Genomic DNA, 15,589 nt, shown 5'->3' on the forward strand with positions numbered 1-15,589 from the left:
TTACATCTGCTGATCTGCAAATCCGGTCTTTCTTTGGTTCTTTCTTCTTGAAACAATGAAGTGAAACCGTAGTTGTTTCACATTAACAAGAAATACTTCAACAGGTTTATTTCTATTTTTATTTTTTATAGGCTATATGTTCTTGCATGATGTTCGACAAATACTGCGTGACGAAGAATTTTGTTTCGTCAAATATTATTTTTGGAAGATTATAGTTCAGACGTGTCCAAACATTCACCAATCAGCCAATCATTCCTAGTATTGCGGTAGGTAAATACAGCATTATGCACTAGTTTCATGTGGTGGAGCTTTTCATATTTTGTCACTTTGGCTGCACTCTTTAATGCACTGGAACTTTATGTGAAAGCCTATACCATCTTTTCATATCATGTCAGTTTTCAATATTCTCAACTGTATTTAGGTCTTCACTTTATTCTAACACATGGATATATTTCAATCTAAACGCTGTTTAGTGTAATCTTACTGGAAAGTGATGTCTTTTGCAGCCTCTTGACAGGTTGCCCACACCATAGTATGTGTGTTCAGGGTAGCGTGTGTAGTGATAGTTTTGTGTTGGCCACAGTTTTTTGCGACATAACCTGCAATAATATGGACTTCTTATGACTTTCTGTTTGCCACTCTTCCAAACAGACCGTGTTTGAGGATCTCTGCATCTCCTCCAGAGAAGTATTGGATTATTTGCCTTTTCCTCTGATTACTAGGCTGGGATGTTTCTACTTTGGCAATTCGCTCTTTATTTTGAGATGAAGGACAATGTTTTATAATCTAACTGTGCTTTCAACTTTTCCACAATTGTATTACTGACCTGTCCAAGATGTTGACTGATGTTGTTTGTTCTGTAGTGTTCACTGACAACCATTTTTACACAGAGGTGGAAGCCATTCTGCTGCAATTCATTTTATTTAGTGGTACATAAAGGGGCCACACAAAAATAAATGCCCCACTTTTCAGATTTTTAATTTGTAAAATACATTTTCCTCCCAATTTACAGTTGCACACTGCTATCGGTTGATCTTTCCCGAAAAAGTTCAATGGGTATGGAAGCTTCTCGGTGGTGCTGTAGAAGGATTATTTAATTGTATTAACATTTCTCCTGTCATTTTCAAAATTGTCACAATCACAAGAGCTGGTAGAGGTGTTAGGACCGTTGACTGCAAAATAATTGACACTCTGTGAATATCGCAGGAACATAGGAGACACATGGATTCAGACGTGCACATGCTCAGAAGTGCTGGTTGATCTGAAATCTGGAAGACCTGTAACATTTTCCGTCACGTCCATTGCAATGCAGGAACACAATTAGAAACTTCATCGCTTTTGATCCTGAAGCCGTTCAATATTTGGCTATTGAATGCACACCCAAAGGGTGTGCATTCAATAGCCTAATTCAGTACATTATGACTAATTCAGTACATTATGACAAACTGGTGCTTATAGGAAATTGATTCTCATGACCATCCATGTATCCAAGGTATTTAAAAAAAAAAAAAAAAAACATGTAAAAGCTGAGCTCAAACAGAGCTATGAAACCCATTTGACAAGAACGAGGCCTATAAAAGGAGCGATTACTCATTTCACACTTCACAAATGCCTACGACGTGCAAAGAAATCTTTGAGCGAGAGAGGGAGAGAGGGAGAGGGAGTGTTCACGCAATCTGGCACACAACCGCAGAGTAAATCTTTATAACAGACGAGGGTGGGTGGTTAGTGGGATTCTTCTGTGTAAAAGTTGCTTTTTAGGAGCGAGAAAGTTGCATAAATAGAATGTCCACAGAGGTCTTTGTTTAAAGAAGTTATTTATTGGAAGGTTTAAACCGGATAACGTAGCTTACTAATGCACTATAAATACACAGTCCTCGACTTTCTAAATAGGAAATAATTTAACTAACAATCTATCTGGAGAGGAACAACTAAATGTTAATAAGCACATATTTACAAATGCATTCACCACCTTATTAAGGGAAGCCTATACACTTTTAAATGCATAATGTACACATCAATGATCTCTGCAACTATTTTTATTATATTTTACAACATTAAATACTTCAACTGCAGCTTTGATACGTTTTACAAAGAGCTTCTTTATGTCTTAGCCGAAGTGGTTCCCAAGCTTTTTTTTAAAAGACTTAATAAAACTTTAAAGTACGGTAATGGCATTAAAGTAATTTTAAAACAGAACAGAACAGGACAGGGATCTTGATTTTCCTTTATAATGACCCATTTCCACCAGATAGTTGGTTGAAAGGTGCATTTCAAAGTATGCTGGAGATGCGGAGGATTTGGTTCCTCCTCTGCACAAAAACAGTCAAATGCAAATTTTAAAATAACTTGAATGAAACATCCTTTGTGTTTTCAGCTTTTTGTCACCAACAGTTTCAACACAGACATGGCTTATGCTGCTTAGAAAGCCCAGAACAATTGTTCCCAGCTGACAGTTTCCTGATCACAGATTTTAATCTTTGCTTAAGCAATTCTCTGAAAATGCTGCCCTTGTATTTCTGTTATTTTTCATTGCACTGATAAATCTCATATTGTTTCATGAAGAAGTCCTCAGGCGTATGCTAAGAAGTAGTCAGGCATAATTGCTGTTTTAGCTTATTTGTTTAAATAGAAATAAACTAAAAATGTTTATTGGAACACAACACTATGTTTGTAGGTATTAATATGGTAGGATGTCAGAAAACCAGTGCTAGCTATAGTGCTAAATGACAAGCATAGCTAATTTTAGCAATAGAAGTCCAGACTCATCCTGCATGTCAAACTGCAATTAGTCTGGTATAGAAAATATTCACAAATGGACATTATACAGTACTCTGTGAGTCAGCGATTCAATTACATAGAAGTGCAATTACATGGAGTGTCAATACCACCAACACAACAGTGTAAGAATCACAGTCTTAGACATATGGTTCTCAAACTGTGGTACATGTACGACTAGTGATAGTTGGACTGACTATAGTGGTTTTCAAAAAGAATATTTCGAAATAATTGTTTATAAGCTAAATGCCATCACATTAGCTGTTATTCATTAAAAAACATTGCTATATGTTAATTAAAAAAGATTTCACAGCATTGTGTGTCACTTAGCTAAATAATACACAAGTTGCCAGACATACTAAATTTAATGTCAGGGCAGCCATATTGGATTGTGAGGTTGGAGATTGTAAGCACCCACTGACTTTACTATTGGGGATTTCAACGTTCTTTAAATTTCTTTTTTCAAATTTAAACTTAGAAATTTTAACATGTCTAAAAAGAGAGGATGTTTTTAAAACACATTTCTCAGCCAATGATGCATTGCCAATAAATTAGAAGGATTTTGTGTCCATGACAAAACCCAGCAAGTTCAAAAGATCCAAGTTCTGTTCTATTACTGTGTTAAAAAGTCTAACAAGATGGTCATACTTGGAGAAATTACCAAGGTGGCATGTAATTTAAAAAAAAAGAGAACCACTGTCAGAGACATTGCATTGTTGCCCATTCAGGTATGTTTTGTAGTGAACAAAAGCCTATCCAGCACATTCTAACAATAACCAACAATCATCTAGTTTACACAAGCCTCTTCAAAATTTTTCACCAAGGTCTCCACATTGGCTTTGAGAAAGTTACGCCAGACGATACATGCTGGCTAGCTACCTCCTCTGTGGAGGAAGCTTGGTTTTGCTCCGAGTCCGTCTCATCTAGGTCGGAGCTGAGGTCATCAGTGGAGGTGTTGGAAGTGACCGGGGACACCACTGTAGTGTACATACTCTCAGGGAGGGGCCAAGTGCTGTTACAGGCTGGCTTGTTTTCATCAACACGCTCCTCGTCATTCAGGGGCATCCTCTCCAGGAGGTGGTTCAGCAGCTCAGATGCAATGGCGGGGTCTATTCCAGGGCAACAGGACACAAACGTGTGCACATCATGCATGCACTGGATGTAACCGGCAGCAAAACGCTCCTTGGCCTCCCTGTTCAGAGCGTCCACCTCTGGAGAAAGACAGACAACAGCCACAACGTTATTTTAAACGTCAAATTACGCATCCCGTCTCAATAGTGTCTGAGTCAAACTATTGATTGAGTACACAAGCGGTACAAGTCAGTCAATCTGTTGGAACATTATGGAATTTTGGTAAATTATTGAAAAACATCATCATTAGTGTTACCACCAACAAATTTGCTGTTTGTGCTCCAGTCCTTTCACTGGTGCTGAAGTCCTTTATTACGTCATTCTATCAACAGGAGCTACCAACTGAGGGTTTCGAGTACTTCTGATGATTAACCAAACAACACAAAATATTATTTTTATTATATATATATATATATATATATATATATATATCATTGTTACTGTTTTCAGCAAAACTGGATTTATTGATTATGTTTTGGTGCAACAAAACAATATAGTGTAATTTAAAAAAAATAATAATTGACTCATTAATCTCTTAGTCTATGTTCACACAGCAGGTAAATGCGACCCAAATCCTTTTTATTTTTGCCCACTTGTGACCCATATAGACCTTTTTCATGTCAGTCTGAATGGCCCTATTCAGATCATTTCACTCCCACTCCCCAAAATCAAAATGATTTGTGCCACTTCAATGTGTGGTACTACATTGAAGTACCACACTTCAAAGCATCTAAAGTCTGAACAGTCATATCTCATTTTATCAGACTTTGACGTTGTTGATGTTAGGTGTGCATCATAATTCTGCACCAGAAGAAGCTAGGCACAGTAAATCTAGACATAAACAATGGCTGAAAATTTTCAGTGAAGTACGTGACGTCACAATCCCACCACTCCTGGTTCCAACTGCATATCCAAACAGACTTCTGTGCAGAGGTTGCAGTCAATGGACCTTACCAGAGGGGCCGTTTTTCACTGGCTGATGCACATTCTACGTGGTCACGTGGGTGGCCGTCTCACAAACACACGCTTCTCGTTAGCCAAGTACAGCATAATAGCAGCACTGACACAACTTCTACACCTTGTAGCCTGTCTGCTACACAGTTTTACGTTAGTTAAACAGATCAATATGCAACGTGTACTGTATCTGACATACACTAAAGATTTTATTTTAGCAGAAAAGGTTTTGGACTAAACTGTTACTCGTGTTAGCCACTCTAACACCAAGTGCAGCTAGTCAATCATGTTGACTAGCTGCACTTCCCTGCACTTCCCTGCACTTCCCTGCACTTCCCTGCACTTCCCTGCACTTCCCTGCACTTCCCTGCACTTCCCTGCACTTCCCTGCACTTCCCTGCACTTCCCTGCACTTCCCTGCGCTTCCCTGAACATCGTTGTGTTCAGGGAAGCGCTGTTTAATAATCCAGAAATAAATATCAAGCCTGGAAACTTGATATCGTAACGGACTGAATGTTTTGTTTTTAACGTAATGTTTGCTCGTCTTGCGGGGGCGCAGGCGGTTGCCACGGTAACAGGTGTGCTTAAACCACAAAGAGAGAGAGAGTAAGGAGTGGTTTTGAGTTGATCACCTGTTCGGGTTATTTTACTTTTGTTTACCTTTGCTGTGGCTCATTACAGCCGCTGTAGTTTCTAAACGTTGGACTAATTGTGACGGTCGCATCGTCATTCATAACAAACATCAAATAGAACAAATATATTTCATAAACTTTTAACAAACAAATGGCTTCTTTACCTTAACAGAGCTCTTTGGTTCCTCTTATCAGTCTGTAGCTTCTCATATTGAGGTCATCAAACCAAATTTCAGATCTACCATAACTGACTGACTGACACCTGCTGGCCTCAGGTTTGCAACCAGCTTGCGACTGAGAAACCAGTAACCTCCTCCCAGATGATGACATGAACTTGATAGTTCCTCTGTCCATCGTAGTAGCTGATATATTGTGAAAATCCGGTAGAAATGATGCACTAATGGAGTCATGTTTACATAGAAATAATGCGCTACGAGGCTTTGCTTGTGAGACTTGCGGTCACGTGGGTCGGTTGTGGGCGGAGCTTGGTAAGGTCCATACTCAAGGCCATCACAATTAGTTGTGCTTTCATTTTTCTTAGCTTCCTTCGTCTTGTTATGACATTACCGTATCTAATTGATCAACAACTTTAAAATTGATCTGCATTCAACGGCATCCATTATTACCTTCACAAACAGTGCACTGCATGTGATGACCTTCTTCCGCGCATGCGCGTCACTTCACCCGTTGGGATTCCAGGAAAAAATCTGGAACTGAGTATCAAGACCTTCTGTGTGAACGTAGCCTTAGATAATGTTTTCTGCTACACAATGGAAAACATCCAATTTGATTTGTGAGCATACGCTTAGCTCCTCCATATTTTTTGTTGATGTTTGTAATTGTGAAAATATACTCTACAGGGATAAACATGACTTTCTCCATGCCATGCAAAATTTCTAACAATCAATAGCCTACATATAAATACATAACGTGTGATTTGGTCTCAGATTGTCATGTTTCATTTGTGAGGGCTACTCTTTGTTATATAAAGTTGATGTGCTAAAATTGTGCTGACATGAATGTATATAGTTATACATTCATATATTTACATTTATTTCTTATGAGGATCTCAAGACCCTGTTCTTGTCAACTGGCGACCTCAACTGAGGTTACAACTCAAATGTTGGGAGCCACTGATGAAAATATTTATCCGCTAATAATAAGAACTATATTTCTTCGCGGACGAATTATTTAAAGTTATTTACAGGGTATTTTCGTTCGGTTCAAAACATTTTTGTAGGCTATAGGTCAACCTTGTTTTGAATAATGATAAATAGAAGCAGAGGTTAACCTTGAGCTCGGTTCTGCAGGACGCTTTCTACATGTTTCACCGTCTCCTCCAAAACTTCAGCATTCTCCATCTTCGACTGTAACTGCGGTGAGAGAAAAGCAGCAGCCACTGATTGAGCTAAATTAACTCAATTAGGACACATCGACGTGAGGTCATTTAAATAAAAAGCTCACTTACGTCTGAGTCTGCGATGAGAATCCTGAGTTCTTGTAAGCTTTCATTAATGCGAGCTCTTCTTTTCTTTTCCACGAGAGGTTTCCTCATCTGAAGGAAGAATATCGAGGGACAGAGAGGTCATATTTATTAATTTCTACGCTCTGTCGCAGCTACCAAAATCTCCATATCCTACCTTCCTGTCAGATTGTATTTCGCTATCACCTCCATTCATTCCGCTGGTGTTGCTGCGTATCGGAGCCATGGTTGATGTTTGGCCAGATCCAAAAAGCCGTTAGCTAGAGTCCGTGTGGGGGACAGATGGCCGTGCGGTAGTTGACTCCTTCAGAGAATGGGTTGTTATTGCCGAGGGGCCTTTCTGCGGCTGTATACATGGCTCATTTACATATAAATGGATGAACTGGGTGTAAGACAGAGAGGGCGCGCAACGCCCGTACCCTTTATCAGCAGGGGTCCTGGACCACGGAGCCAAGACATGCGATGATCTGATGCCACAACCACTCTGCAGTTAGTAGTCGAACTTTAAAGAGTTGAAGTCATTTATAAACTATGCATTCAGGATGACATGTTCAATTGCTGATAGTTTGTTGCACTTACTCTTAAAAAAATGGAATTCAACATCAGTTTCCTGATTAGCTGCAGGGCTAAGCGCTTATTAAATTGTGCTTATCAGGGACAGTTCTCACGTCATTAGGAAGTTAGGTTAATTAATTCTTAATTACTAACAATCAGTTGACAAATGAAAACCAGTTACCTCCTGTTCAAACAGTTGTAAAGAAGGCAAATCGCAAAGGTCATGATTCACTGTTGTCTTTCTCAGACAGTGTTTTTTGGTTTGTTTGTTTTTTGTTTTGTTCTTCATAAAGTGTTATTTCAGTTCCTTTATTTACATCTATTGAGAAAAGAGAACAAGAATGAGCACATGGCCTCATTTATTGCCATCCAAAGTACAGGGTGTAAAAAGAAAGTAAAAATGAATGTTCTATCTTTTATTTGCAAAATAATATTGTCACATTCATTCAGAGGGAGAACCATATATATATATATATATATATATATATATATATACTGTATATACACAATGTTATTTCACAGGTTTGAGTACAATCTGTGAAAATCATCCAGAGTTCGCACGTTTCACTTCAGCCCTCACTGTGGGTTTTATGTATGGTGATCTATTCCTGACAAGTGTCGGTTACTATTAATGCATGTCACTTGTTAGCAGGAAAACCAGTGGGTTATGTAACAGTTGTGCTCAGTGACCATTTTAGCAATACAAGCTAAAACAATAGATGTAGCTGACATTGTATGACAAGAGGTATATAATTTAATAACAAAAAAGACCAGCTACATCGCTCCTATTCAGATAAGGTTTACTATTAAACTTCTGTAACAGCTCCCCCCCACCCTCGTTTTTTTTTAGGTCTGCCACACGGTGTTTTATATATATATATATATATATATATATATATATATATATATATATATATATATATATATATATATATATAGGTTTGAACTATCATTTTAATTAAGGAAATGTAACATTTCCTTTGTGACTTCTCAGTATTTAAACAAGGACTTTCTCAGTAGCATGTGAGATGGTCACTGTTGTGACATGTGCATATGGTAAATAGCTGACTGTAATCATGAATAGTCAGTTTGCAATGAAGATATACTGTAGCACATGAATGGCTTGTGATGCCCACTGTTTGTGTCACAGATCATAGATTACCTGCTGGGGATGATTTAAGTAAGACATGTAGGTGTAGCATGCAAAGTTATCATCTGATTTAGCCTGTATTTGTTTTGACCAATTAAACAAACAGATGTTTCCGTAAGTAATCACGGATTTTTATGAAATTGCTCAATGATATAATCATCCCGGCCAGTCCAATGTTGATTATTATACACAGTAGTATGCAGTTTTTATCTGCAATATCATCGTCAACAGAAGCAATAACCTATTGATAACTTTATTGCAGTATAGCTGCTGGCTGAGACAATTTGTAACATCACAACATTTCCGGACGATAGTGTTCGGAACAGGGATGTGGGGAGAATATTCAGCTTTAAATAAAATGCGGAAAACACTACCATATTGGGATTTCGACTTCAAAGTAAAAGCACGGAGTAGCTTAATGTCTGGAAAATGTTTTAACCTGCATTCTTTTCGCTGTAAAACGGGTTGAAAATCAAATTCGTTGGTGTTTTATGCGAACCAGCTCATAAAATATATAATTTGAACTATTTATGTGCACTTTATACTGTCTAAGAACGTTTTAAAGCAGTGCTAGCTCTTATGTTGAAACCAACGAGGAGGCTTTTCCCTCGGTCCCACACAGCGCTCGTACGTCAGAGAAGACGCTCTTCTGATGTCACAGATTCCCGGGGGCGAGGCTGCACCGGCGCTATAAAGTCCTCCCGGTGCTGTGGATGGAAGCGCGGCGCTGATCCAGAACCACAACCAGGCAGGAGACAAAGGGGGAAAAAATACAAACCGAGCTAAACCAAAACATGGTGAAGATCACCTTCCAGTCAGTTTCGGCGCAGAAGCCCGAGAAAGACCAGGATGTCGACAAGATCACTCTACCCCAGGCTCACGTGAGTTTGCGCATCTAATCTTTCTTTTGTTTTCATGCTGTGGCATTTTTCTTTAGCACTAATATTATTTTATTATAGCAAGAGTAGACTCTCCTTTGCACAGGATATAACTAAGTAGATACATGGTGCCTGGTCATGCGTTCTTCGGCTAGTAATAGGATTTAATTTTAAACCTTTAATCTTTTAATGTGCCTATATTTAAACACAATCTAACATGCAATGAAAACCCTAATTTATTTTCGCATTTTCTGTAAATTTTACAATTTTTAACAACAGACTGAAGGGTTGCAGCAGCTGTTTTGTTGAGGCAATGAGGTAAATCGTGCTGTAGCATAATGGGTCAGTGCATGCCAGTGTCAGTCTGAGGATGTTGATATTACATCATCTCATTCGGCCAGCCTTGAGGACACTGCAGATAATAGACCTGTCTGTATGAGTGTGCATTACAGATGGATGTGACTGACAGTCCTTAATACAGTATGTACCTATAATATCTTCTTATTTGCACTTTTACCTCAAGAAAGAACACTGAGGAAACAAAGAGAGGAAAAAAAAAAAACCTATTGCAGTTCCTGCAGCATTTGTGCCATTCAGAGCATGTTATACCGTTTCAGTCCTGCAGGGGTTGAATCCAGCAGGATGAGTAGTGCGATAATTCATGTTTTTACCTTGCATTTAGAGTCCTTTGGGTGTAGCTTAATTCATAAAATATTAGACACATAGTATGTGTTTGCTCATACACATACTATGTGACATAGATAGATAGATAGATAGATAGATAGATAGATAGATAGATAGATAGATAGATAGATAGATAGATAGATAGATAGATAGATAGATAGATAGATAGATCAGCTCTGTCTTTTCTCAGCCTCCATTCTTGACTCTCTCCTAGTAGTAGAATATAATTAGAAATCAGGCACTGAATAGTCTTTTTTCAATCCCCTCTTCTTCTCCCAGCCCACTTTGCAATGTAAAAAAACACTCAATGACTATCAGTCATCAGAGAAGGCTCCCCTTTTCATCTGTTTGTTTACGTCAGCTGAAGGATGTCAGAGGCAGAGTGGGTTTTGATTGGCCATGACAGGAGGTAAGGCGTCAGAGCCGATACGCAATACGTGTAGATCTATTAATACGTGCCCCCACCTATGCTGAGGGACCCCTCTACTCTACGCAGACATCCTTTTTTTATTTTTCTTCCAATCCCACTTGGTGAGCCGGGATTTAATATCGGCAAATATGGAGCATTGAAGTGGGGCTCCAAGAATAAACCCAGACGGCCACGTGCCAGCATTTTCGTCAGAGGCTGGCACAATCTGTTCTCCCCGCTTCCGCTTTCCATGGCAACAGTAGTATGGGAGAGGCAGAAGGTTGGCCGAGAGACCGTGGGCGGGCATCTGGCGTGCTTCACTCCAGTCCTTCCTACGTCTACCAGATCCCCTCGCCTGACTAACAGCTTGGCAACTGCCTCTTGTCAGAATTAACTATGTTACAATTCAGACTCAGTAAGGAAGAGCATGGCTCTCTGCAGCTTTGTGTGAGTTTACTGAGCTGCTGTCTAACCAGTCGTCTTTTCCTCTTCCCTCACAGGGGCGGCTGGTTCCTCCCATGAAGCCCAGAAAACCCTTTCCAGTGGGCCTGTGCTGCCTCGCGATCGGCCTCGTCGTCTTCACTCTGGGACTGGTGCTGCCTTCCATTTACATCTATCGCTTCTACTTTATGTCCCAGGTTAGTCGAGTTAAGAAACCCCCAAAACAAATCTCACCTCGAATCTTATCGAATCTGGACCATGCAATTGAAAATAAAACATGCTGACTCAGCTCTGTTTGATGACCTCACAGCAGATCCCAGAGGACAGCTTATTCCACTGCCGGGTCGTCTACGAGGACTCTGTGTACGCTCCCCTGAGAGGACGCCAAGAACTGGAGGAGAACGTGGGCATCTACCTTGAGGAGAACTATGAGCAGATCAGTGTTCCCGTGCCTCATTTTGGGGGCAGTGACCCGGCAGATATCGTCCATGACTTCCAGAGGGTAGGCAATACAAAGTCTCATCCTCTTATCTAGACTCGCCATATTTGAGTGTTTAAGACTAAATAATATTTCTTCTTGATTCATTGCAGGGCCTCACAGCCTATTATGACATTGCCTTGGACAAATGCTACATCACTGAGTTGAACACAACTGCTGTGATGCCTCCTCGCAGTCTGTGGGAGCTGCTTGTTAATGTCAAGGTGAGCATTGCAATCGATTTAACAGTTGCCAAAGAGGAGCAAGGACATTGTGTTCCCTCTTCACTGACTGCTTTATCTCTTCGCCTCAGAGGGGGACGTACCTTCCCCAGACGTACATTGTCCAAGAGGAGATGGTTGTGACCGGCAGGTTGAGGAACATGAGGCAGCTGGGCCCCTTCATCCACAGACTCTGCTTTGGCAAAGAGACGTACCGCCTCAGACGTCGCAACCAGCGCCAACGTGAGTGAAATTTTGCCATAAATGATGCGCAGCATTTGCCCCGGTCACTTCCGCCTAGTTCTCACCCTCTCTTGACACCAGACAATGTGAGGAGGTGAGCCATGCAATGTGCTTAGGAGGGGTCACTGTGAGTGTGACCAGAACCAGAACCAAATTGGGTCTTCCTTCTGGGCACTTCAGACAGTGTGCAATTTGCTCCTGTCACAGACATTTGCGTGCGTTTTTATGTGTGTGTTGTTGAGTGTGGGCACAGCCTGGGAACTTCCTCCTGCTACGTGAGTCACTCGTAGTGCAGTGGACACGTCCACACATTTGTGGAGGAGGCAGTGATGCGCACGAAAGATAACTCTGGCGTCGCGTCCTTCAGTTGGTGTGAGATCTTTTAGAAATGATGCAGCAAACTTCCCCCTGAGTACATATATGGATGAGACTGGTGCTGAATCAAACAGGGCACCGAAAGCATGCCAGCAGCACTAGTAATACGAGGAGTTTCAGTGCTGAGCAGATTTTTCTCAACGCGTCTTTTGTTTCTCTCTCTTTCTGTGCCTCTTCCAGGTATCGAGAGGCGTGAGACAAAGAAGTGCCACAGGATCCGTCACTTTGAGAACACTTTTGTGGTCGAGACCGTCATCTGCGACCGATTCTAAAATCTGAGGCGGAAATCACAGCCATCCGACACTGAAGCCAATTTCAAACCATACCTCTTGAATTTCTTATGCGTTATGCTGCACTTTAAGAACAAAATGTCCTTTAGTTTCAGTTTTAAGAGTTTTTGTCTCATCTTTGCTCTTTTTATTGTTAATGTCTTACTTTTCAACATGTACATGTGATGTGTTTATATTTATCTGTGGCTTTTCTTGAAGAGCAGGAGATATTAATCTCAGTCAAATCAGTCAGTCTGTGACAATTACATCAGAAAACCAGACTTGTTCTTATTTTGTTAATATTTGTCTGTTGGTCTTTTTTTTAATTTCATTTAAAGGGCAAAACATACCTCATGTAGTTAAGATGTTAATTTTGCTTGTTTATATCATTACCGAATTGTGTATATAACTGATTGTTCCTAAGCAATATACATATATATATATATATATACTGTAAATTTTCTTCTTAATATCACATTGTTACATGCATAGATTTTTATCAAAACCTGTTTTTGTGAGAGGTCACTTATTCATGTTTTTTGTTTTTTTTCCCTTTGGTATCACACTTTACTACTCTTTGGGTTAAATACGGCTTTAGACTGTAATTAGTAGCAGTGCTGTAGAGGGACAAAGGGAACCAAAGTCTGCAGTCAGTGATGCTACACGTAGTTGTAAGGGATATAATATTTATATTGAAGAGTGCTTTATAGTTTAGATCACTTACTGTAGATGGTATCAAAGGCAAAAAACTACTTCTTTTTGCTCTTCCTTCTTCTCACTCAGATTTAGCTGTTTGTCTTTAGCTTTCGCCTCCTCGCCGTCCTTTCTAACTTCGGTTCTCTACGTTGTTGATGAGTCTTATCATAAATAACATTTTTAGGTGTGTTTATGATGTACATGTGCTCATATTTCACTGTTTTTGACACTTTGTCTGACTGTACAGTCCAAATTCTCTTTAAGATCTCACTGCTTTAAAAATAAATAAATCAAACTTTCTTTGTCTTTTGGAGTTTTCTCACTATCGGTGAAGCACATTTAGGATTTCCTCGACAGTTATTGGCACATCTATTGAAGATGTGCACAACAGCATAAAAGAATCAGTTATAAAAACTTCAATTAGACTGAATCTAGTTTTAGTTTTTAGCCCAGATTTTCTCAAAAGGTGTCTCTGTGATCTAATTGAAAGGTGAAGGGACAAAGCTTTCTAAATCTGAAAATTAAGTTTTTGTGGGCACAATCAAAAATGAAGTGCTTGGAGCTGCACTTTCAAAGACTGTAAGTATAATCACTCTGTCTTGCTGAAAGCAACTCAAATTATCTACTTCATTAAAAAAAAATTCTCAAATTGGAAATTCTGAATCAAAAGATAACTTGAGCGTCTTGAATTTTTTTTTCCTTAAAGAGCTTGAATTATTGGGCTCACATCACCCATTTGCTGGAAGGCAAACATGCAGCAGAAAGCTGCTCTGAGGTGCAAATGAGACATTTTTTCTCTGGTTTTGAGACTTGTTTTTGCCAAGTTCTCAATAAGTGACTGTTTTGTGGATAGTTTTCATTTCAGAGTTGTTGGTCTGGTTCCAGTTTCCTTATGCCACATGTTGATGTGCAACCTGGGCAAGGCACTTTACCCAACATTGTCTAATGATCTGTGTAACAGTGTGTGAATTCATGCATATTTATGAATGTGACTCTGGTGTAAAGTGCTTTAACTGGCTTATTTGACTAGGAAGGCTTTAGATAAACTCAGCCCATTTATCATTTTACCTTTCACGCCAACCTCAATGTTGTGCCACTGTGGGCAGTGAGTCATAATGACCTATTTCCAAAAATGTCGCTAAACGTATGCTAATCCACAGAACAAAGTAACCAAAACACTATTTTGTATAGTCAGACATATAATGTGAACTGGCCTACTTAAAATATAATCTAATAAATGTTGACATACCTGACTAGCTGAAAGCAAGTATGTACTTAATTTATGTCAGAAAATGTCAGAATATAAAACTTAGAGTCAGTTATTTTTTTTATTTTTATTTTTTTTAAATGCATGTGTAAGGTTTTTTTTTGTACTAAGAAAACCTTAGTACAAAATAACATTATTAGCAAAATGTTATTAAAAAACTACAACTATTGTGGGATGATGTCTACCGGATCCTGTGTACAGGATGTTTGGATGAATTGTTTGCACAACTAACTCATCTGTGTTGAGAAACTCATTCAAGGAGCCTATCATTTTTAAATGGGACATTTGAATGAGATTCAAGATAAAAGGACGAGTGGAGGAAACAAAAAGATAAGGGGATGTAGTTCTGGTGACCTCAGGATAGTAGATTTTCTCACATTACTTTGAACCTAGTTTGTTTCATTTTATGACTTACGGTCATGGTGATCAGATAAATGTCTGCCATCATGCAGTCTTTCTTGTCAGTTACAACTGTTTTAAAATTTTAGATGCTTTTACCAAGTGTCAAGTCTGTCCTTGAGGGCCGGCCTCCTGCGTGTTTTAGTTCTCTCCCTAGTTTAACACACCTGGATCAAATGATGGCTCATTAGACGGCCTAAGAAGAACATTAACATGATGAAAAGGTTGTTTGTCCCACCAGGGAGAGAACTAAAACATGCAGGATGCCGGCCCTCGAGGACCGACTTTGGGGACCCCTGGATGGTTGGAGACTTTCTTCTAATTATTTCCCAACTCACAAAATTCAACACAACTCTGCCTCATTTGAATTACGTTAACTTCTTTTCCCTCCTATTTTGAAGAGAGTGGGTAGAAGAAGCAACCTCTGCCTCATTATATTTATAACCCAGATGAACTAAACTTATAAGAAATTCATGCCAACAATTAAATAGCATTCTAAAACTACTTTAATTAGATTGATTTACCTCCTACCGAATAGGTGTCCTT

General features: G+C 39.4%; 2 protein-coding genes across 2 annotated transcripts; one reads left to right on the top strand and one right to left on the bottom strand.

The window, feature by feature from the left end:
- Positions 1 to 1,800: 1,800 nt before the first annotated feature.
- hes6 (hes family bHLH transcription factor 6) lies at positions 1,801 to 7,354 on the bottom strand. Its single transcript, XM_044133768.1, has 4 exons — positions 7,136 to 7,354; positions 6,964 to 7,050; positions 6,787 to 6,868; positions 1,801 to 3,989 (listed from the first exon to the last, which is right to left on the bottom strand). Exons 1-4 carry the CDS (start codon positions 7,202 to 7,204, stop codon positions 3,595 to 3,597), a joined length of 633 nt encoding a protein of 210 aa, XP_043989703.1. The 5' UTR covers positions 7,205 to 7,354; the 3' UTR covers positions 1,801 to 3,594.
- A 1,985-nt stretch (positions 7,355 to 9,339) lies between these two features.
- Positions 9,340 to 13,683, top strand: itm2cb (integral membrane protein 2Cb). Its single transcript, XM_044133769.1, has 6 exons — positions 9,340 to 9,564; positions 11,155 to 11,292; positions 11,406 to 11,597; positions 11,687 to 11,797; positions 11,887 to 12,037; positions 12,593 to 13,683. Exons 1-6 carry the CDS (start codon positions 9,478 to 9,480, stop codon positions 12,682 to 12,684), a joined length of 771 nt encoding a protein of 256 aa, XP_043989704.1. The 5' UTR covers positions 9,340 to 9,477; the 3' UTR covers positions 12,685 to 13,683.
- The last annotated feature ends 1,906 nt before the right edge of the window (positions 13,684 to 15,589 follow it).

Source organism: Gambusia affinis, linkage group LG12 (assembly GCF_019740435.1).
Source record: "Gambusia affinis linkage group LG12, SWU_Gaff_1.0, whole genome shotgun sequence".
In the NCBI taxonomy this organism is placed as follows: Eukaryota; Metazoa; Chordata; class Actinopteri; order Cyprinodontiformes; family Poeciliidae; genus Gambusia; species Gambusia affinis.